The sequence below is a fragment of the Heterodontus francisci genome, chromosome 2 (genome assembly GCF_036365525.1).
Source record: "Heterodontus francisci isolate sHetFra1 chromosome 2, sHetFra1.hap1, whole genome shotgun sequence".
Taxonomy (NCBI): domain Eukaryota; kingdom Metazoa; phylum Chordata; class Chondrichthyes; order Heterodontiformes; family Heterodontidae; genus Heterodontus; species Heterodontus francisci.
The window spans coordinates 25,695,040-25,718,974 of NC_090372.1; the positions used below are offsets into that span (position 1 = coordinate 25,695,040).

Below are 23,935 nucleotides of genomic sequence, written 5' to 3' on the forward strand. Positions count from 1 at the left end.
AGCTGCTCGGGCGCATCTGTGGCGTGTTCACCAGATTGTGATCCCATAGCTACTTACGCATGACAACCCACTGATGTGAGAGTATCTGCACTGGTGGAGGGTGTGGGGGAATGATGTAATGGTGCACCTCTGAGGTCTCTCCTTTCTCCACCCATTCACTGGCTCTCATCAGTGACCAATGAGAGAAAAGAGTGATTAGAGGGTAATGCGCATTCCATGTCCTTCAGACTATTCCTATACTAGAGCGTCATGTAACCAATGGTAGACACATGAGCACTATGCTTCATGCTTGCTAGAGTCTCTCTTGTGCCCATCAATTAGGCCATTCACTCTCTCAGGGTTCCAATCCTGTCTCGCCATCAGCAATGGACCAGCCTGCCTCCAAGCTCCAGGACCTCTTCCTCCATCAATGTCAGAATAGTGATAATATGGTGTCATGGAATCTGCAGATCCCTGGGGAATGTGTGAGAGCTGTCCTCTGAACAGGTGACTTGTCAAATATTCTGTTAGGTGCACTGACCCTGATTGCAAAGATTTTTTTTTTTTGGAACAAACTGTGAGGTACTGGAACAGACTGTCCTAACAGAAATTGAAACCAAAACCTTCAGGTTTCTGGGGGAACTGAAACTGGTTGTAACCAGATAAAAAGGAGACAGAGCCATACAAGCTCAGATTAAAGGTCTGCTACCCGACCCGGACCCGACGACGTGTCTGGTTTGGGTCAAGTTGGGTCGCACTTCCGGGTCCGGCATTCCGGCTCGGGTCGGGTCGAACACTATCACAAGTAAGTGGCTCCACTGTTAATGTAATTTTTTGACTAGAAAGGTGGTTTTGTTAGTTATTTTAAGCTTGTGCAGATCAGCAACAAAGTGAAAAACGGAAGGGAAGTTAACTGATGGTCGGGTGTGGGAAAAAATGGAAGGACTCTGGCTGGGACAGGCTCGGGTCGGATGCGGTTTGTTGGGCTCGGGTCAGGTTTTTTTTTTTTGCAGACCTGAGGAGGCCTTTAGCTCAGATGGCAAAAAGGTGCATTTTACAGGCAGGTTGAAGAAAGTGAAATAAAAACAAGAAATGCTGGAGATACTCAGCAGGTCTGGCAGCATCTGTGGAAAGAGAAGCAGAGTTAACGTTTCAGGTCAGTGACCCTTCTTCAGAACTAACAAATATTAGAAATGTAAAAGATTATAAGCAAGTGAAGCGGGGGTGGGGCAAGAGATAACAAAGGAGAAGGTGTAAATAGGACAAGGTCACAGAGTAGCTGACCAGAAGGTCATGCAGCAAAGGCAAACAATATGTTAATGGTGTGTTGAAAGACAAAGCATTAGTACAGATAGGGTGTGAACAGACTGAAAATTGAACAGCCGCAAGTACAAACATGAAAAAAAACAGTGGGTAAGCAAACTGAACAAACTAAGATGAAATAAAATAAAATGAACACAAAAAAAATATTAAAAAGAAAAAATAACTAAAAATAAAAGTATAACGGGGAGGGGGGTGGTGGTGGGGGGCGTCATGCTCTGAAATGATTGAACTCCGTGTTCAGTCCGGCAGGCTGTCATGTGCCTAATCAGTAAATGAGATGCTGTTCCTCGAGCTTGGTTTGATGTTCACCGGACCACTGTAGCAATCTCAGGACAGAGATGAGAGCCGGGGGAAGTGTTGAAATGGCCAGCAACCGGAATCTCAGCGTGGTGCTTTCGGACTGAACGGAGTTGTTTCACAAAGTGTTCACCCAGTCTGCGTTTGGCCTCTCCAATGTAGAGGAGACCACATTGTGAGCAGCGAATACAGTTAGTTCAAATGTTCAGTTGTATTTGAGGCCCTACAAATGGTATAGGGTTCTAATGTAAGTCTGTTTATTCTCATTCCATTGGTTGTAAAATGCTTTGGGGTGTCCTGTCATTGTGAAAGGTGCAAGTTTATCTTTTATAGTTGGTCTCGATCCATATTTGCAATGCAACAGGACACCAGCTAATATTTTACATAAATGTGTTTTGATAGATTAGAGTAACAGATGAACCTAAACCGCCCCTTCCCATTTCAGATCAGGTCGTTGCAGATTTTTCCCCCTGGAATTTTTGATTAAAATAGTGACCTATTCTCCAATTGTTTCCTTTTATAATTTGAAGAATTAGGATGAGTTATTTGGAATATGGGAGCTGTGACCTGATTTAACATCTCATTCTGTCTCTCACTGTGGAGCACTTTGTGAGCATTTTCATTTGATATCCAACAAAAATGTATGATAGCAATGTTTGATATTTCAACTGTGCTGACTGAATATTTTATAAAATATTCATTCAGTATGTGAATTTAAAAATATTCTGAAGGCTTATAGAGCAGAAATTTGTTTTTTGGGGATTAATTTTCTAACAAGCTCAAAATTTTCTTTGGAATAAATACTATATTTTTAACACATGTGAACAACTGATGCCGGAAGTGATGATGTGAGAATAAAAAACTACTCCAGAAGGAACTAATTCTAACATTTTGATTCTTAAATTGAGATTAGCGTAGGTGTTAATGGTAATAGAACAGATTGTCCAATCCTTTGATTATTTATGAACATATGAACAATACTAGCTAGAAAAAAATCCTCGGTCCATCCAGCCTGACCCACTCAGTTGTGATACCCTGTGTACCACAATATCTATACACTTCACCTGAGCTGAAACCAAGTGAATCCATGGGAGAGGTGAAAAACAGGTTTAAAAACCCAGGACAATTTAGAGAAATAAATCTGGGAAATTCCTCTCCAAGGCCCCCCATTTCCACCTCCCACCCCAAACCAGGCAATCAAAACTAGCCCACCAGATCATTGTAGCCCTGAGTTCTTGCAGTGCCTACCTTTTTGTAAGAGGCGATCTCCTCCCTAGCCAGAAACAGGCCTAGTTCTCACTTGAAAGAATTCAGCAAATCAATGTCCACCACACAAGCTGTAGCCGGTTCTAGAGGCCCACCGTTCACAAGAAAAAGAGTCATCTCCTGACATCTAACCTGGATCTGGCCTTACACAACTTAAAATTGTGATCCCTGGTCCTCCCTAACCTAATTAATTGGAACAACTGTCAATTTGAACACCATCTATTCCCTTCATTGTCTTATAACCGCGATCCGATCACCCCAAAGCTACGTGCCCTTAATTATTTTTTTGGAGTGCGCGGTCTCTCTCAAAATTTTGGGCAGTTGCATACGCACATTTGTGGCAACTTAAAGGGATCGACTTGTGCATGGACTGCTGGGTACTTTTGGGTTGCTGCACAGCCACGTAGCTTAGAGGGAATGTTTCCCCTAAGTCTATGCTTCTCTAAAGTGTAGAGCCCCAGCTTTAAGTTTAATGTATGTGTATGGCAGTACTGAGGGCTGTACAGAAGAGTTGTATGAAACAAATGGAGCCCAGAAAATTGGTCATTTTTCTGGTGCTGAACAGCCTCCTAAGCCTGTAATATGGGTGGGAATTGTGCTACCTGTCATATTGGGAAAAGGGAAAAAAAATAATTGTGCAGTGTCCAACGCCTGTTAAGGGGCCTAACGAATGCTTGAGGCCTGTTACTTCAGGATTGGTTTGCCCTGAGGCAGCCTGTGCCAGGAAAACCAAATTTACATCCTATTAGGCCATAAGTAAGTTACTATTGCTTAACGCGGCAGTCTTTGTTGTTCAGATGCTTGTGCCCTTTCCGGTAGGGCTGTCAACAGCTGTTACTGGAATGATGCATAGTTTGGGTTCACTATTGACTTGTTCTTGCACTTCCTATAGCAGCGCTTTCACTGTGCATGGGTGAACATCGTTCTGAAGGCAATTCTGCATTGCTTTCAGTTTTGTTATTAGCATGAAGATTGCAAAGATGGAAAATGTCATAGTCTAATTTTAAATAACATAGAGGATTTTCTCTCTGAGATTTGTATAACAAAATGGTAAACCCATTTATAATTAAGAGAGCCTGAAGGTAACTTTTAACCAAACACATTGACTACAGTTCCCAAGTCAACACTGGGGCACCAATTTTAAGAGTCCCACACAAGGCAGAAAATAGGCAACTGGGGAGTAGCATCCCATTTAACTTACTGCCCCATTCACACACGCAACTCATTTTCTTTTCTATTGGAGTTAGTGGGAAGAAAAACTAGGCTGGTATAAAACTGGTAAATGACCCACTGCTGCCCAGTGGCACTGTTAAAATTTACCCTTTAAGCAGTGCTTCAGCTGTGGCTCATTGGTAGCTCTCTCACCTGTGAAGCAGAAGGTTGTGGGTTCGTGTCTCATGGATGAGGCATTAAACTAAGGATCGTCTTGGGTGGATTGGCAGGAAAGTGGAAAAGATCAGCCATGATCATACTGAATGGCGGAGCAGGCTCGAGGAACCATATAGTCTACTCCTGCTCCTATTTATTCTCTTATGTACCTGTTATGTCCCGCCTGAATTTCACCACCCGCAATTTAGGCCCGCTTCTCTGAGCAGGCGACAAAGGCATCGAAAGGAAAGTTGAGGCCTCCCCTGCCCAGGCTTCCTCTTTAAAATTCCACTGTGTGCGAGCATTCCATTTGTTGCCTCTGACTGCCTGAACCTCTGTTTCCAATAGCTGACTGGTTAACTGCCTCTTCCTACCTGTGCAGATGAGGCTCAGGAGTTAAAATCTTAAAGTCGCCTGGGCCTAACGTTGCCAGGATTGGAGGAGGTGTGGGTTTGGCACTAGTCCCACAACTCACTCACCTTGCCAGAATCCTGCTCTGTTTAAAATTTCCTCTTTTGTTTTCTTTTGACATAGATTTCTGAAACCTGCTCAGGGAGATAATTGGAGTTGCTTGTTTATGTTCCCGTGAAGTGATTAGTAACACAAAGATAATTGTAAATTGAATGGTCGTGTTTGCATGTGCCAGGTCTCTGCTGGCTGAGAGTCTGGATTGCAGCTGGACATAAACCAAATCCCCTGAGGGTGGAATTGATTTTGCATCGAATGGTTTCAAACTAGTGTCTGCAGTGTGAACTCAGTCAGCTGAATGTGAGTGCGTGTATTTAATAGTAAGTCTGTGGCCTTATATTGAGTGGGGTGGTGGGAATGAGTTTTGTTCCCAGTGGTAAGCTTGGTTGGATGGGAGGAAGCACTCCTGCTCCTCTTGGCCCAGAAGCAGTGCTGTAGAGGCAGTTCTCTTTCCCAGGAAGCTGTCCTCGCCTCTCTTCAGCTGCAAAGGTCTGAAAAACTCAGCTGGAAAGGGTTAAACCTGGAAGACAGGCTATATATGAGGCAAGCAGCCTCAATATAGTATTTAAGTGGTCAACCCACCTCCTGGGTGTGGATTGGTTGCCTGTACCCCCACCCCCGTCCCGCCTCTGTTAAAACTGGAAGTGGGCAGGTTGGCTTTCAGATTTCTAAAATGTTGACAACCTTCCCTTATTTTGTGGTTAAAATTGCCCCCGAATGTGTCTCCTGCATCTTAAATCAGCAGCCAGTATTGCCGTGTGGAAAAACCTGGGAACCAATGAATATTGAGAGTCTCGGTGCTCTGGTATGATGCACAGGATTAATTTGTGGGATCAATGGAAGGATCTTGTTAAGGATAATCTTCGTACAGCATGAGCGTATGGTCAAAGAAACAGAACAGGGGAGAGGAGGAAAAATAAAATTGAATAAACTGAAGCTAAGGAAAAAAAACAACAAATGGATGACTGTGACAAGGAAGACTACTTGCCCAAATGTATATCGACAGAGGGGAAAACGAGCAGAAGTGAGAAAATAATCCAAAGGAAAACAATAATTTTACCTAAGTAAGAGCCTGGCTCTGTTAATTCTGTAGATTTTCTCTTTCGACCCTGTACCCTAATACAGTACAGGTTCCATTTATATCTTAGATCTGTTGCATTTGATGGCGTTTATGATCTATGACTATTTAGTGTTTTCAAAATTTGTGTGCAGATTCTGCAGTTACCAATAAGTGCATCAGTTCCTCTCTATCTGTTGAAACCCCTCATAATTTCCAACACTTTTATTAAATTTACATGTATTTGCAAAATAAAAATAGCATTATTAGGACATTTGAATCTTATTTTCAACATCTGGTGGCTTTAAGGTTGAGAGCGCAGGTTTCAGAAAGGAAATGATTGCTAAGTTACTGTCCTATTTTAGAATAAGCCACTTCTGTCCTTGTCTTAATTTTTGTGCAGTTCTGAAGGCATTGATTCATTGATCCACTGGGGAAGGATCTGTTGAAATTCCTTCTGAAATAAGTGTTTTATTAAAAACATATCTGGCCTTCTATCAGTCCTGCCCTTGGAGTGCCATTCACTCTTGTAGTTCTTACTGCCATTTTCTTGGAAGCTAATCAAACCTCTCATTTCTTCCCCTTATTATTTGTTAGGTTATTTTGCAGGGAGTGGAGGAGGGGCTGGGGTATATTTTTAAAATATAGCTTATGGGAGCATTTTTTCCCAGAATCTATGCGGGTTTGCACATGTGGAGGCTAAACGCCAGCACAGATCAGTTGGGCCCATTTCTTGCTTTGTGCCTTCTATGTTCAAATAATTCTTGCATTGATTTTATACCTTCTTCGCTGTGTTGCGGTGCATTATGTATATCCTGGCAGGATAAAATCACAAATGTGGCAGTCTGCTCAAAGGTAGAGCTCCCAAGTGTGTTGACACTAATCAAACAGAGGCGGCTACAGTGGATCGGACACGTCCGCAGGATGGAAGATGGTCACATTTCCAAGGACCTTCTGTGTGGTGAGGTAGCCGAGGCCAGACAACCAGTGGGGCGCCCAAAGCTCCACTTCAAGGATGCTTGCATGTGTGACGTGAATGGCGACTATCACACTTGAGGGTCACTAGCTGGCAAAAGGGGGAAATGGCAACACATCCTGTGGACTGGTGTGCACTACCACGATGACCAGTGGCTACAGCAGCTTGGTGACAGGCATCTATGTCAAAAACAACAACTCACAGCATCACTTGGCAGCTTCACATGCACCACTTGTGGCAGAACCTGCCTGTCAGGGATTGGTCTTCACAGCCATCAGCAAAGGTGCACCAAGAGAAGACACCCCACTTAAATGGATGGTTTGCAGCATGTCCATTATCTTTCGAAGTTGGAAGGATGCCAACCATTCTGATATTACACCCTACCACATCAAAGTACTTCACGCAACACATTACCTTTTGAAGTGCAGAAAGTGTTACGAGGTGAATTGAGAACAGATGCAAAATATTGCACAAGGGCAAAATCACAAACACCTATGCCAAAATTTGCATTTCTTACTGTGCTGCATTGGAATTTGGTGTCTTACTGCTTGGTATTCATCAAACTACTCTTTTGCAGGATTCATTGTTCCCATTGTGAACAAAGCTTGCTCAGCTGGCCAACAATGCAGGCTACTTGCCAATTCATTCAGAGCACTGACTTGACCCAGGAATTTATTGTGAAATGACTTAAGTTTTATCAGTCAAGTCATTCATTCTAACCACTCATAATTCACACTGACTTGTGGGGACTGAGGAACTGTCACGCTGCCTCTGGCAATTGTTGCCAATCTTTTTATTCAGAAAACATTCCTATGTTTTGAGAGAAGATAGCAGCACTTCAGCGACTGAGTTGTTTAACCATTCAGTGTGGTCATTGCTACATTGGTAGTTTGTTTAGAACACTTTGGAGGCTCACGATCTAGTGAAGTATGCTTAGGTCAGGAAATAAAATGGGAACAAAGGTCAGAGCACATTCTTACTATACTGTGCTATCGGATCTGCTTGATGGATCTGTACTGTACAAAATGAGGGTCTAAGGAGGTTCTGGTTTTACAAATTGTCCTGCACCATAAATTGATTTTCCCCATAAATTATGATCTTCCAGTAATGAAATCATGTAAGTTTGGCATGCCGCTATAATTCAGCTATTGGAGTTTTGAACCAACATTGTTTTGAAATGGATGTAAGACAGAAAACCCACATGCCAAATGGAAAAATATTAATTTCATCGTATGAAACTTTGCCTGAGACCTTTTCCTGGGCATTATTACAAATAACTTTTAAAAAAGCAGAACAGAACAGCTTAAGATGGCCAGGCACAATTAGCATCGGAGAAGCCGAAAGCCAGCTGGGAGACAGAAGTAATTACGCAGTCTAGTCAGAACAATAGGGGTGCACTCTGATTCAGTTATCTAAAATGAATTTTGTCAATATTGGTTGTCAAAAGCCCTCAACACCCATTGACTTTGAAAGAGCCAACCACCACCCCACCCCCAACCAAGTATGTTTGCACAGCTTGAGAGAAGTTTTAATTTCAAAAACACCTTCCAGAAACTTCTGTTTTTAAACAGAGGTGGTCACATGATATACCTGCCTGTATAACTGAGTTTGTGAATTGTGCCTCAGAAGAAAGACAATAACCGAACTCCAAGAAGGAACATCTCTCTCCTGTCTCCCTCTCCAGCAAAGGGGTTCGCCACTCATCTGCAAACCACCCAGGTGAAACCTGGAAGTAAGCAGGATGATGTTGGGATTCCCATCTGATGTCATTTTTAGAGGATTTAACTTTCTGCATGCACCCAAACATGCCTCCCCTTGTCCGTTAAAATTTCCTCCTATGCATTCTTTTTAATTAATGTTTATCTGATCTACATTCATAGGTCACACTGTGGCACTGAAAATGTGAGCATTTGCACTGATTATTGTCTTCATGTACTGCCCTCATCTTTTTAAAAATAAACTTGCATTTATACAGTGCCTTTCACAACTTCACAGTGTCCCAAAGTGCTTTACAGCCAATTAAATACTTTTGAAGTATTGTCACTGTTGGAATGTAGGAACTGCAGTGGACTTAGCAAATGCCCATAAACAGCAATGAGGTAAATGAACAGATTTGTTTTAGGTGTTGATTAAGAAACTGGGAAGAACCCCTTTGCTTTTCCATGAATAGTGATCTTTTACATTGCTGGAGAGGAAAGACAGGCCCTTGGTTTAACATGGCATCCAAAGACAGCCCATCCGACAGTGCAGCACTCCCTTCGTACTGTACTGGAATGTCAGCCTAAATTACGTGCTCAAGTCTCAGGATGGGGTCTTGAACCCATGACCTTCAGTCCATGCTGTTATCCTTTATTCATCTGAAAATATGCTACGTTATACAGATTGTGGGAATTAAAAAAAAAAAAATTCTTAATGTGGCTAACACTGTCCAGTGCACTTGACTTCATTTCAGAAACTAGGCACAGAAATGATGATGGATCACTGCTTAGACATGGTTCTCAGTGACTCACTTACCCTGCTTCCACTCCCACTTTGCTTTATGTCTCTCGGTATCTTGCTTCATTCTTTAAATGTATTTGTTTTTGGGATGTTGCCATTGCTGGCAAGGCCAACATTTGTTGCCTATTGCTAGTTTCCCTGAGAAGGTGATGTGCTCTTTGAACTGCTGCAATCTTGTGCTGGTGCTCTTGGGGTTATGTGGGGAATTCCAGGATTTTGACCCAGTGACGATGAAGGAAAGCCACTTTATGTCCAAGTCAGGATGATGTGTGACTGGGAGGAAACTTTGGAGGTGATGACACTATTTCTCCTGTCCTTCCCAGTGGTAGAGGTTTGTGAAGTGCTGTTGAAGTAACCTTGGTGAGTTGCTGCAGTGCATCCTATAGATTGTATACGCTGTGCACCAGTGATGGAAGGATTGGAAATTGAATCCATCAATTGCCCTTAATCAAACTCATTGTCAAAACACTTCTGATTTCACATATTCTCTCAAAAAAATGATTTTGCTGTTTATCTTGTTTCCCCACAGGCACAGCTGGAGGCCCAGAAAGCTACCCAGGATTTTCAAAGAGCCACTGAGGTGTTGCGGGCAGCCAAAGAGACCATTGCTCTGGCTGAACAGAGGCTGCTGGAAGATGAGGAACGGCAGTTTGACTCAGCATGGCAAGAGATGCTTAATCATGCAACGCAACGTGTATGTTAAACCCTAACCTGACAGTTTGAACCTGCAGGTTACAAATACTGTACCACTGTTCTCCGGGCCTGTCTGTAGCATGGTTTTCTGAGATCCTGGACTCAGATGAATGTACTGAGACTGGGGTGATGCACAGAGAAAAAAATTGATCTTGCTCAAAATCCTTGCTTGCCTGGGTTGGCCACCATGTTCTCCTCCCGACCCAATTTCTACCCCGAGTTAAAATCGGGTCTTGTATTACTCGAGATTCAGAGTTAACCTTGGAGTGCATGTACACAGATATCTGAAGGTAGCAGTACAGGTAGATAAGGTGGCTAAGAAGGCATGTGGTATACTTGCCTTTTATTGGCCGAGGCATACGTTATGGGAGCTTGGAGGTTGTGCTAGAACTGGATAGAACGGTTGTTAGACTGCAGATAGAATGCTGCATACAGCTCTGGTCTCTGCATTACAGGAAGGATGTGATCACACTAGAGAGGGTACAGAGGAGATTTACGAGGATGTTGCCAGGAATGGAGGATTTTAGCTATTGGGAAAGATTGGATAGGCTGGGTTTGTTTTCTTTGGAACAGAGGAAGCTGAAGGGAGATTTAATTGACTGTATAAAATTGAGGGGCCTAGATAGAGTGGATAGGAAGGACCTATTTCCCTTAGCAGAGGGATTAATAACTGTGGGTATAGATTTAAAGTAATTTGTAGAAGGATTAGAGGGAAGTTGAGTAATTAATTCACCCAGAGGGTGATTTGGGGGGGGGGGTCTGGAACTCACTGCTTGGAAGACAGAAGCCCTCATTGCATTTATAAAAAAGCTTGGAGATGCATTTGTGGTGGTGTAACCTATAGCTCTACGGACCAAGAGCTGGAAGGTGGGATTAGGCTGGATAACTCTTTCGGCCAACAAGGACAAGATGGACTGAATGGTCTCCTTCTGTGCCGCCAGTTTTTCTATGTTTCTATGAAGTGCATTTTGATAAAGACTCTGTTAAGCTGCTTGTCACCAACACTAGCTTTGAGAAATATAACACCTCCTCAGTTGAACCCAGAGTTTACTGCTGCTCTCCGTGTAAAAGCAGCATCTGCTGAAACTTGTGTTAGTCTTGCAGATGGTGGAATGACAACTGGACCATTCGATCGCTGATCCAGGCTCCAGGATTGCTATTCAAATTCAGCTATCATAGAATCTTACAGCAGAGAAGGAGGCCATTCAACCTATCGTGCCAGTGCAAGAGCAATCCAATTAGTTCCAGTCCCCTGCGCTTTCTTCATAGACCTGCAAATCTTTCCTTTTCAAGTATATATCCAATTCCGTTTTGCAAGTTACTAGTGAATCTACGTCAATCACCCTTTTAGCTAGTGCATTCCAGATCATAGCAGCTCGCTGTGTTTAAAAAGAAAAATCTCCCCATCTCCCCCCACCTGATTCTTTTCCTAATTATCTTAAATGTCTTCTGGCTAATGACTGTTCCACCAGTGGACTGGTTTCTTATTTACTCTTTCAAACCATTAATAAAATTGAACATCTTTGTTCAATTTTCCCATAACCTTCTCTGCTCTAAGGAGAACAAGCTCTGCTTTGCTAGGTTCCTTTCTTTCTCTTGCCACCACACTTCCTCTATCTGGGGCTGCAGGTTGATGCAGTCTGAGCTGAAAACCTCTGATCAGCTGCAACTGTCAACAGGAAGTTGCATTTTTCCTCCCCACAGACATATCAGGAATTTCCATGGGGCTTTCCCCAATCTATTGCAAAAGCCTGATTCTGGAAGTGTTTGCACACTGTGGTAAGAAGTCCTGTAGTCGATACCAGAGAGGTGGCGATCTGTCTCATCTGCCCCATGTAATTGTAAAATCATTTTTTAATGTTCTTCAATCCCTGTAACGTTTTGTTACTGCGCTAATGACTACAAAACAGGAAATCCCCATTTTGTAATTGCGCCAGCTATAAATTACCAGTGGGAGGAATTTCAACCCTTTAGTGTTTTGTTTCGGCAGCTACCATATTAATAGTTGTCACTTATGGACATTTGACTTCTTGTGTCAAGTATTAAACTAATAAATCTCTGAGCATTATGGTTGAAAGGTAAATTTCAATGGTCTGCGTGCACTTTAGACAATTTTGTATCATTTCCTGCCAATGTGGAACGGAAATGCAGAAACCAGTTTCGTGTTTTGAATGACTCATGTTTAGTTATTTCTCATTATTGCAGATGAATTCTGATTCAATCTATGGTTTTTAAAAAATTGTTTTTATGGCGTTCCACACAGTGGAGAATGGCGGATGAATTTGTTTCTCCAGAAAATTGGTCACAAATTCCACTGGGGCAGTGTTCTATTCATGACCTTGTGCAATCTCAAGCAATGTCTGTTGTTGTTGTTGGAGCTGCCCATAGGTCAAGTTCCTTATCAGATCTTTTAACACTGACACATTGACTGGTAAAAGCATTCGTGGGTAAATGTGATTTGGAAATGTAAGCCAATTAAGAGAAATAGTGGCTGGTGCTTACATGAGTTTTCAAAATCCAATCTAAGGGCAGAATTCTAACTACCAAGGGGAGGGTGGGTATGGGTGAGAGGTGTTAAAGATTCAAAGTGGCATCAGATTGGAATACAATACGATACTGTATCTTCTGGGTTTAACATGGTGTGGGGGTGGGGTTCTCCCATGCAGCTGTTGGGTAAATAATTAAATTTTAGAGGCAGTTAGCTGTAAATTCAACCCAGCATTCTGGCTTTAACAGCCAGCACTTGGGTTTCCCGATTTGTGTGGAGTGCTTCTTTAGTGAGACTGACAGGCTGGGAAGCCTTCAAACAGTGAAACTTTATAGCTGCACACGTGTCTAGGGGTGAGGCTGGCGATCGCAGCACTTCTTTTGAGAGCGTGCTTTCACTGCTTGGCAGGTGATTTCCAACTTGAAAGTTAGTTCACCTTGATCTGAACTTCCTTGCTGTCAGCCTTCACTGTGACATGGGAGCAGCTAATGCAGCTCTACCTTGGACTTCAGATGAGGAACATGAGGGGCAGCAGCACCAGCTGCCTTCTCCTCAGCCACATGCTACTCCACAGGATAGAGGGGATGGACACAGAATCCAGCTCCAAGGAAGTGAGACCCCCTCCCCAACACAGGATCTAGAGGCAGAGGATCAGCTCTCTTGACATCCCTGAGCACCAGTGCCTCAGGAGACTCGGGCTTTCACAGCAGGTCATTGATGACATTTGCAATCTCTAGGAAAAAGAATGCTTCCCAGTGGACCAGGTGGGCATGTAGTGCCAGTGGTCATCAAGGGGACTGTCACTGGAGGATCGCCACCCCCAATGCTCACCCGGTTCTCTGCCTGTCCCTGGAGCTCTGCACTCTCTGCTCCTGCAAGGAGAGAAAGCAGAGAATTGAGTGTGAGAAATGGATTGTGTGGAGAGAAGGGAAGGACACCATTTGAGGAGGGTGGTTGTGAGGCATGGGTGTGAGAGGGCAATAGGATGTGGGTGGGGTGTGAGTGTTGGCTGTTCAGGTGGGGCTGTGAGGTGCCTGCAGAGCGAGGAATGAGTGGAGCTGCAAGGTGTGTGGGTCTGAGGAGTGTTGTGCAGGGGAATGCTGGGAAGATCAGAATGTAACACCTGAAAGTCCCTCAGATCCCACATTAGGGCCTCCAGATAAAAATGTGAGACCCAAGGGTGTGGGGGCAGCCCTCGCAGACCTCCTTTCCATTCCTGTGGTTGCTGAAGCCACAGGAATCAATGTACTGTTCTGATATTCTGACCCCTACTGGGGTCCCTTTTAACTAGAAATCCTTCCTTCAACGGATTCAAAGTATCATCCCACCCCCCCCCTTTCTGGTCAGGCAATTGAGTTAAAAAGCCACGGCAAAGCCCGCTACCGGCAACAAAATTTAAACAAACCATGAATAGTAGACCGAGGTCAGGTGGACCTCCCAATGCTGAGCTGCTTTTGTAAGCCATTTTTTTAAAGGCCATTATTGTGCGTCCATGGTGTATGAGTAGAGCCTCACCCTTCTGATTCTTTCCCTATCCCAGGTTATGGAAGCAGAACAGACCAAGACGAGGAGCGAGCTGTTGCACAAAGACACGGCCATGAAGTATAATGCAGCAATGAGCAGGATGAAGCAACTGGAGAAGAAACTGAAACGAGCTATTAATAAATCCAAGTGAGTGACTTCCACTTAAAACCATGCACTCCTCACTCTACTGCCCACTCTTCGCATCCTCTCACACACCCACATTGGGGCATCCAGAGGTTGTGAAAGGTGTTATCTAAATGAAAGTTCTTTCTTTTGTTTCTCTTGCATAATGAGAAGAAAAGTTAGCAGCTCAATCAAAAAAAGGGCAAAGTATTGTTTTTGGTTTTGACCATGAAGTAGCCCCTTGTAATATGTGTATTTTCTCTCTTGTGTAGACCTTATTTTGAACTCAAAGGAAAATACTACTTGCAGCTGGAGGTAAGCATTTATTTGAAACTCTGCACTATATAGGTGGGATCCATGGTGTGTATTACTGGGAATGAATGCCTAAAAGGCCCAAGACATTTGGCAAGACACTGTGGTTGTGTTTTCCAGTTTGGTGCTGCCAGCCAACAGCTTCGTTGGATTAGGGAAATCAAGGTCAGCTCTTCCCGCACAATTTTCAGTCCACAAATTTTTAATGGTTGAAAAATTATATGGGACGTGCTGATTTCCATGCCAGAATAGCCTGTGTGCACACTTGTGTGGAGCTTTGCACTGTGAGGGTTAAACTATTAAGACTTTTCCATATTGCAAGGCAGGATGCAGCGATGATGTTGCATTACAGGCAGAGGGGAGGCAGGGTTTGAGTTACAGTTTAAAATCTTAAACCAGCAATGATTGGATTATCTAACCCAGTATTGTCCAATAGAAATTGTTGACCAGCCACTGGTGTTACTATGCGACAAAGTTTTAGCTACATGCATTCATTTTAGTAGCAAATGCCTTGTGTACACACAATGCAGGTAAATATGCTTCATTTAATTAACAAACATCTATCACCAAGGAAGCAGCGATAACGATAAAAAAACACTTGTGCATTCTGCTTTTCATTTTGTCATTTAACCACCAAATGCACCAAAAGGTCAAAGTTCACATGCATAGGCCATGCAACGATGAGTATTGAGATCATATGGCCAACAATGGTGTATATTATCATTTTTTCTTTTATTAATCAGGCACTTGGCTATATCTGAATTTAACTACACCTGGGTTCCCAACTGGCCATGTATGACTAGTGGCTAAGGTACTGGACAACACTGGACTGGTCTAACTTAACGCTATTGAAAAGCTGGTTACTATAGAGTTCCTTATCAACATTGGTTCCTCTGTGCAAGCAGTCTAGCTATTGATGAGAAAGTGAGAGTTTAGGTGTTGAGGCTGACACTGGCCCTGTGCTTGCTGGTCCTTTAGCAGTGTGTCTGGTCCACTGTAATCAGGTATTTCTGTTTTTTTGGGGGAGGGGGGGAAGGGGGCTCAGGTTTTCTTCTTAAATCCCATTCTGCATTTATATTTTGGTGCTCCGCTAAGATCTTCAGGGTTCCCATTTCTGATCAGTAGCAAACTATCTCTCCTGGAAGTGGACAGTAGCTGAGGATGTGGCCTGGCGGTGATGCTTCTATCAAAGAGCAACTGGAGCCCGTAGAACTGGATCAGAGCAACCTATCAACACCAGCAAGGAGGCGAAGGGAAGGAAATTGCTGTAAAGGCAAAAATAAGTTGCTCAATTTCAATCGAACTCCCTCATCTGTTCCAATGGGTTTGCTGTTGATGATTCCTAACACTGACTTGAGGTTGACAGTTCTGAGTACAGGTTCATTATTCTTACAAAAACAAAATACTGTGAATGCTGGAAATTTGATGCTGGAAAGGTGTAACATCTCAGAAATAGCTGTAAATGGAAGGGAGGGAGGAACTCAAGAAAATTACAATCACCAGGGAAGTGGTACTGAGCAAATTGTTGGAGCTGTGGGCTACAAGTCCCTGGGTCCCGATGGATTTCATCTAGGGTCCTAAAAGAACTGGCTAGTGAGATAGTTGATACATTGGTTTTAATTTTCCAAAATTCCCTAGATTCGGGCAAGGTTCTGTTAGATTGGAAAATAGCGAATGTAACTCCTTTATTCAAAAAGGGAGAGACACAGAAAGCAGGAAACCACAGGCCAGTTAGCTTAACACCTGTCTTAGGTAAAATGTTAGAAGCTATTATTAAAGACGTTATAGCAGGGCACTTAGAAAAATTCAAGGTAATCGGGCAGAGTCAACATGGTTTTGTAAAAGGGAAAGCATGTTTAATCAATTTATTGGATTTCTTTGAAGAAGTAACATGTGCTGTGGATAAAGGGGTACTGCTAGATGTAATTTTTTTTTTTTTAGAATTAGAATATTACAGCGCAGTACAGGCCCTTCGGCCCTCGATGTTGCGCCGATCATCTGACCTACACTATTCCATTTACATCCATATGTCTATCCAATGACCACTTAAATGCCCTTAAAGTTGGCGAGTCTACTACTGTTGCAGGCAGGGCGTTCCACGCCCCTACTACTCTCTGCGTAAAGAAACTACCTCTGACATCTGTCCTATATCTTTCACCCCTCAACTTAAAGCTATGTCCCCTCGTGTTTGCCATCCTCCTCCGAGGAAAAAGACTCTCACTATCCACCCTATCTAACCCTCTGATTATCTTATATGTCTCTATTAAGTCACCTCTCCTCCTCCTTCTCTCTAACGAAAACAACCCCAAGTCCCTCAGCCTTTCCTCGTAAGACCTTCCTTCCATACCAGGCAACATCCTAGTAAATCTCCTCTGCACCCTTTCCAAAGCTTCCACATCCTTCCTATAATGCGGTGACCAGAACTGCACGCAATACTCAAGGTGCGGCCTCACCAGAGTTTTGTACAGCTGCATCATGACCTCGTGGCTCCGAAACTCGATCCCCCTACTAATAAAGGCTAACACACCATATGCCTTCTTAACAGCCCTATTAACCTGGGTAGCAACTTTCAGGGATTTATGTACCTGGATACCAAGATCTCTCTGCTCATCTACACTACCAAGAATCTTCCCATTAGCCCAGTACTCTACATTGCTGTTACTCCTTCCAAAGTGAATCACCTCACACTTCTCCGCATTAAACTCCATTTGCCATCTCTCAGCCCAGCTCTGCAGCCTATCTATGTCCCTCTGTACCCTACAACACCCTTCGACACTATCCACAACTCCACCGACCTTCGTGTCATCCGCAAATTTACTAACCCACCCTTCTACACCCTCATCCAGGTCGTTTATAAAAATGACAAACACCAGTCGCCCCAAAACAGAACCTTGCGGTACACCACTAGTAACTAAACTCCAGGATGAACATTTGCCATCAACCACCACCCTCTGTCTTCTTTCAGCTAGCCAATTTCTGATCCAAAGCTCTAAATCACCTTCAACCCCATACTTCCGTATTTTCTGCAATAGCCTACCGTGGGGAACCTTATCAAACGCCTTACTGAAATCCATATACACCACATCCACGGCTTTACCCTCATCCACCTGTTTGGTCACCTTCTCGAAAAACTCAATAAGGTTTGTGAGGCACGACCTACCTTTCACAAAACCGTGCTGACTATCGCAAATGAACTTATTCTTTTCAAGATGATTATAAATCCTGTCTCTTATAACCTTTTCCAACATTTTACCCACAACCGAAGTAAGGCTCACAGGTCTATAATTACCAGAGCTGTCTCTACTCCCCTTCTTGAACAAGGGGACAACATTTGCTATCCTCCAGTCCTCCGGCACTACTCCTGTCGACAATGACGACATAAAGATCAACAACAACGGCTCTGCAATCTCCTCCCTGGCTTCCCAGAGAATCCTAGGATAAATCCCATCTGGCCCAGGGGACTTATCTATTTTCACTCTTTCCAAAATTGCTAACACCTCCTCCTTGTGAATCTCAATCCCATCTAGCCTAGTAGGCTGTATCTCAGTAATCTCCTCGGCAACATTTTCTTTTTCTACTGTAAATACTGACGAAAAATATTCATTTAACGCTTCCCCTATCTCCTCTGATTCCGCACACAACTTCCCACTACTATCCTTGATTGGCCCTGTTCTAACTCCTTATCATTCTTTTATTCCTGATATACCTATAGAAAGCCTTAGGGTTTTCTTTGATCCTATCCGCCAATGACTTCTGGTGTCCTCTCCTTGCTCTTCTTAGCCCTCCCTTTAGATCCTTCCTGGCTAGCTTGTAACTCTCAAGCGCCCTAACTGAGCCTTCACGTCTCATCCTAACATAAGCCGCCCTCTTCCTCTTGACAAGCGCTTCAACTTCTTTAGTAAACCACGGCTCCCTCGCTCGACAACTTCCTCCCTGCCTGACAGGTACATACTTATCAAGGACACGCATTAGCTGCTCCTTGAATAAGCTCCACATTTCGATTGTGCCCATCCCCTGCAGTTTCCTTCCCCATCCTACACATCCTAAATCTTGCCTAATCGCGTCATAATTTCCTTTCCCCCAGCTATAATTCTTGCCCTGCGGTATATACCTGTCCCTGCCCATCGCTAAGGTAAACCTAACCGAATTGTGATCACTATCACCAAAGTGCTCACCTACATCTAAATCGAACACCTGGCCGGGTTCATTACCCAGTACCAAATCCAATGTGGCATCGCCCCTGGTTGGCCTGTCCACATACTGTGTCAGAAAACCCTCCTGCACACACTGGACAAAAACAGACCCATCTAAAGTACTCGAACTATAGTATTTCCAGTCAATATTTGGAAAGTTAAAGTCCCCCATAACCACTACCCTGTTACTCTCGCTCCTGTCGAGAATCATCTTCGCTATCCTTTCCTCTACATCTCTGGAACTATTCGGAGGTCTATAGAAAACTCCCAACAGGGTGACCTCTCCTCTCCTGTTTCTAACCTCGGCCCATACTACCTCAGTAGACGAGTCCTCAAACGTCCTTTCTGCCGCTGTAATACTTTCCTTGATTAACAATGCCACACCCCCCCCTCTTTTACCCTCTTCTCTGTTGTATTTAGAATTCCAGCAGGCATTTGATAAGGTACCACATCAAAGGTTATTGTGGAAAATAAAAGCTCATGGTGTAGTGGGGTAACATATTGGCATGGTTGGAAGATTGGTTAGCTAACAAGAAACAGAGAGTAGGCATAAATGGGTAATTTTCTGGTTGGCAAGATGTAACAAGTGGAGTGCCACAGGGATCAGTGCTGGGGCCTCAACTTTTTATATAAATGACTTGGATGAAGGGACTAAAGGTATGGTTGCTAAATTTGCTGATGGCACAAAATAGGAAAGTAAATTGTAAAGAGGACCTAAGCAGGCTACAAAGGGAAATAAATAGGTTAAGTGACTGGGCAAAGTTCTGGCAAATAGAGTATAATGTAGGAAAATGTGAAATTGTCCATTTTGGCAGGAAGAATAAGTAAGAAGCATATTATCTAAACGGTGAGAGATTGCAGAGCTCTGAGATGCAGAGGAATCTGGGTGTCCTAGTGTATGAATCGCAAAAGATTTGTATGCAGGTTCAGCAAGTAATTAGGAAAGCTAATAGAATGTTATCGTTTATCACAAGGGGAATGGAATACAAAAGTAGGGAGGTTATGCTTCAATTATACAGGGCATCCAAGTACTTATTTAAGGAAGGATGTAAATGCGTTGGCAGCAGTTCAAAGAAGCTTTACTAGACTAATACCTAGAATGGGTGGGTTGTCTTATGAGGAACGGTTGGACAGGCTAGGCTTGTATCCACTGGAGTTTAGACGAGTAAGAGACGACTTGATTGAAACATATAAGATCTTGAGTGGTCTTGACAGGGTGCTTTTGGAAAGGATGTTTCTGTGGAAAAATCTAGAACTAGGGGTCACTATTTATTTAAAAATAAGGGGTCGCCCATTTAAGACAGAGATGAGGAGAAGATTTTTCTCTGAGGGTCGTGAGTCTTCGGAACTCTCTTCCTCAAAAGGCAGTGGAAGCAGAGTCTTTCAATATTTTTAAGACAGAGGTAGATAGATTCTTAATAAGCAAGGGGGTGAAAGGTTATCGGGGGTAGGCGGGAATGTGGAATTTAAGTTGCAATCCGATCAGCCATTATCTTGAATGGCGGAGCAGGCTCGAGGGGCCAAGTGGCCTACTCCTCCTAATTTTTTATGTTCACATGAAACAAAAACAGAAAATGCTGGAAATGCTCAGCAGGTCAGGCAAGATCTGTGGAGAGAAAAACTATGTTAATGTTTCAGGTCTGTGTGCCCTTTCATCAGAACTGGCAAAAATTAGATATGTAATAGGTTTTGAGCAAGTGAATGGGGGGGAGGGGGAAGAACAACAAAAGGGAAAGTCTGTGATAGGGTGGAGGGTAAGAAAGATTAAATGACAAAAGGTTTCATGGTATAAAGCCAAAGTGGGTAGTAATGGGACAAGTGAAGAAACAAAAGGCATCTGGATGAGGTGTTAAAAAAACAGGATATGTCCGAACACAAAGTGAAAGGATTGTAGAGAGATTATATGCTGATAGAAGATTTTACTCAAACTTTATCAAATTGTATGCAGTTTGGAAAATGTGATTGGCATTTTAAATTCTCTTCTTTTGATTTGATAGCAACTAAAGAAAAATGTAGATGAGCTACAGGCCAAACTGTCAGCATCCAAAGGGGAGTACAAGGCTGCCTTGAAGAACCTAGAGATGATCTCCGATGAGATTCATGAAAGGAGACGTTCCAATATGATGGGGCCCAGGGGGAGAGGAGTTGGTGCTGAACGAAATGGAAATTCTCTCGAAGATCTATCCAGTTTGAAGACTGATCCTGATGAATTGTCCAGTGAGTATTCCTTGTGGTTATATCATTGTGCTGTTACTTATTTGGAGACATTTTATTGACTTCTAGGGCTGGATTTTAAAGCCTCTCCGATGGCGGGAATGGTGGCAGGGTGGCAATGAAGATAGGAACGGAGGAGGCCCGCCACCCACCCTGACACGGCAGGCCCCATACCGATCTCGGCGGCGGCGAGGCTTTGTGGCAGCCATCCCACCGCTCGGCGACGGGACCACAATTTCCACATGTAAATTAATTTACATTCCTGATTTAATGAAGGTCCCGTTGCCTCTTTAATCGCCGCACCGATCTCCATTCAGGCGGCCGGCAATGCCGCGCCTTCAAATCCCAGTTCGGGGAAATGAGGCGCGACTCCTGTGTGGGGAGGGGGGGGGAGGAGGAATGTTTCTCAGTGTGGGGGAGGGGAGTGGGGCCAAACTCCTCAGATTGGTTCGGGGGGTGATGGGAAAGAGTAAAGGACAAAGGGGTGGGGGTGAAGGGTCAGAACTTTGGGGGGGTGGGGGATAGTGGTGGGGGAAGGCCACTTAATGATGGTAGGTATTGCGGGGCGGGGGTGAAGGGTAGAAGTGAAGCTTAATGCCATTGTGGGGGAGAAGGCATGGGAAGACTTTTCAATTCATTAAAAAAAAAATTTACATTAACTGACCCTTTAAAAAATGTAACGTCATTTAGGGCTCTAAGCCCTTTAAAAATGGCGCTGACGCCTGTGACTTGGTGCTGGATGCCGTTGCTGGGGATGGCTTGCCTGCCCCCGCCATGTTATCGGTTGGGGGGGGTGGGGTGACGGCTGCCCCAGACATGCTGGACATGGGCCGCAAATTTTTAAGCCCGCCGCCAAAATGCAGCCCCTAGAGTTTACCCCATATGTCTGTTTCCCTTATGCAGCCTCTGCCTTTCTTGTGGCCATGCTATGAGTTTCGAACTCGCTTTCTATTTTGGTTTCTCTTGACCCTTATTCTTTTCCAATTGCGCATATTAATAATAAACTAGGAACTGCAGCTTCCTTGCCCAACTGCACCCTGGACAAACTAAATGTGTACAGTGTATGCTCAACTTTATTGGTCACGTTTTCTCTCCTAAAGATTTCAAGAGTGGATTGTGTGTTGTGTGTACTTTGTGGTTTCTTTAATACAATCAGCATTTTCCCAATGCTCGACCAAATCTGGTCAACTTAGTTAATTTTAGAACTACAAAGATTTTCTAGTTGTTGGCAGAGAATGCAGCAAATTGCAACTTCTACAGATTTACCAAATGGGCCTGCAGACATAAATGTAATACTGAACTCCTTATGAATTGCGTTCTTTTTAACTGATAATCAGTGATCCCATTTGTTCTCGTGTATTAGCAGCTTGGGGCCAGTTTCAGAGCAATCATTCAATTGAGGAGAACCTCTTGTTTGAAGCTAAGACAGTCTAACACGTTATTCATGGCTCAGCGCTCGCAACCTCACTGCTGTGCATTCGAGCCCCACTCCAGAGACGAGCATGTAAGCTAGGCTGACGATTCAATGCAGTATTGAGGGAGTGTCGCACTGTCAGAGGTGCTGTCTTTTGGATGGAACAGTAAACTAAGGCTCTGTCTGTTCTCTATGATGGATGCAAAAGATCCCATGACACTCTGAAGTGTTCTGGGCAACATTTATCCAGAAACCATTATCACTGAATCCAATTATCTGGTTATCTGTTTGCTGTGCACAAATTGGCCACTAAATTTCCCTATATAATAGTAGTACTATAGTTCAAAAGTACTTCTCTGGCTATAAAGCATTTTGGGATTTCTGAAGGCTGTGAAAGGCGCTATAGAGATAAGAATCCTTTGCATCCATGAGAAGGCAAATTGGACCTCAGTTTAACATCTCACCTGAAGGACAGGGGGCTGAATTATATGGGCCTCCTCAGGACAGGAGCGGGGGGGTGGGGTCTATAAAAATGCATCGGAAGGCGGGAGGTGGAGTGCCTGTTGCCTTCCTGCCGCCTTCCAATTTGGTCGGAGCAGGGAAGGCCAATTGAGGCCCCTAAGCCCTAAGTAGCCAATTAATGGCCACTTAAAAGCCTCTTCCTGCCTCCGCCTCTATTTAATAGAAGGCAGAGGGGTCTGCTGCAGTATGGAGATGCTGCCAGGTGAAACCTGGTAGCCACCTAGCGGGGCAAGAAGGGGGTCCCTCCTTTGGGGGAAATCGTGCCCCCGACAGCAATCGCCGGCCCTACCCCGGGAAGACCATCCCCACCTTCACTGACCCCACTTCCACACCGTCGCTGGGGCCTGCTTGAAAGGCCTCAGCGACCTCGACCCTACAAGCCTCTACTGCAGTCTTCACCATTCCTCAGTACTGCAAGGCCTTCTGCAGTACCGGCAGTGGCCTCTACTCCCATTGGCGCTGCTAGTCCTTCAGAGCTGCCGGCCTCCGATTGGCTGGCAGCTTTGGAGGTGGGAGCTTGTCCCTTGGAGGGGCAGCATCCCCAATGGTGGGCAGTTAATTGCCTGCCTATGGTAAATAGCACTGGGGGTCCAATGAAGGGTCGAGGCGGCATCTCCCCTGCATCTGGCCCGCTGTTGGGACCCCTGTCTCCATAACAAAATTCAGCTCAGCATCTCTGACAATGCAGCATTCCCAAAAATAACATTCTACTTTTTAAACACTGATGTTGAACTTCTCATTAAAGATTCTCGAAGTTGATTTTGATTGTCAATTTCTAAAAACCTGCCATTTTGGAAAATCATGTTTTGAATTTGTGAAAAAAGGGATAAAATTTTAAAATACCCCCAGGTAAATTCAGATATTTTAAAAGATCTGTTTTTATGTTGCAAATCACTAAAGCACAAAACAAGCAGAGGGTTAAAAAAAAAATAAGGCAAATCTAACTGACATTCCATAATTATTTAGAGTTCATGGATACCCCTTTACTGGGGCTCACCAGCAGATCAAATTAACCCCTCAATTCCTGTATTTAAATTTCAACGTTTCGAGCACTTGTTTAATTCCAGACACTCGCCTGTCACTGTGGAGGGGGGGGGGGGGGGGGCGTGGGAAATAAAAATAGTTGGAAATTATGCACAGGGAAAGAATGGTTAAACAAAGCCCTGGTGTGTGGTCTGAGTCTGTGCTTAAGTATTCAGGGGACTATCAATGTGCTAAC

At 43.9% G+C, this 23,935-nt stretch overlaps 1 protein-coding gene across 4 annotated transcripts in view; it reads left to right on the forward strand.

Annotated features, from left to right (window-relative positions):
- The window catches only part of LOC137383320 (SH3 domain-binding protein 5-like), a 65,538-nt gene that overhangs the window by 30,821 nt on the left and 10,782 nt on the right, over positions 1-23,935 (forward strand). For all 4 annotated transcript variants that reach the window (XR_010977382.1, XM_068056003.1, XM_068056012.1 and 1 more), the window contains 4 exons: positions 9,763-9,927; positions 13,955-14,085; positions 14,334-14,376; positions 20,564-20,783. Coding sequence is in view for 3 of the 4 variants with exons in the window: in XM_068056003.1 (XP_067912104.1) it covers positions 9,763-9,927; positions 13,955-14,085; positions 14,334-14,376; positions 20,564-20,783 (559 nt within the window). In the remaining variant the exon portion in view is untranslated. The remainder of the gene's footprint in view (positions 1-9,762; positions 9,928-13,954; positions 14,086-14,333; positions 14,377-20,563; positions 20,784-23,935) is intronic.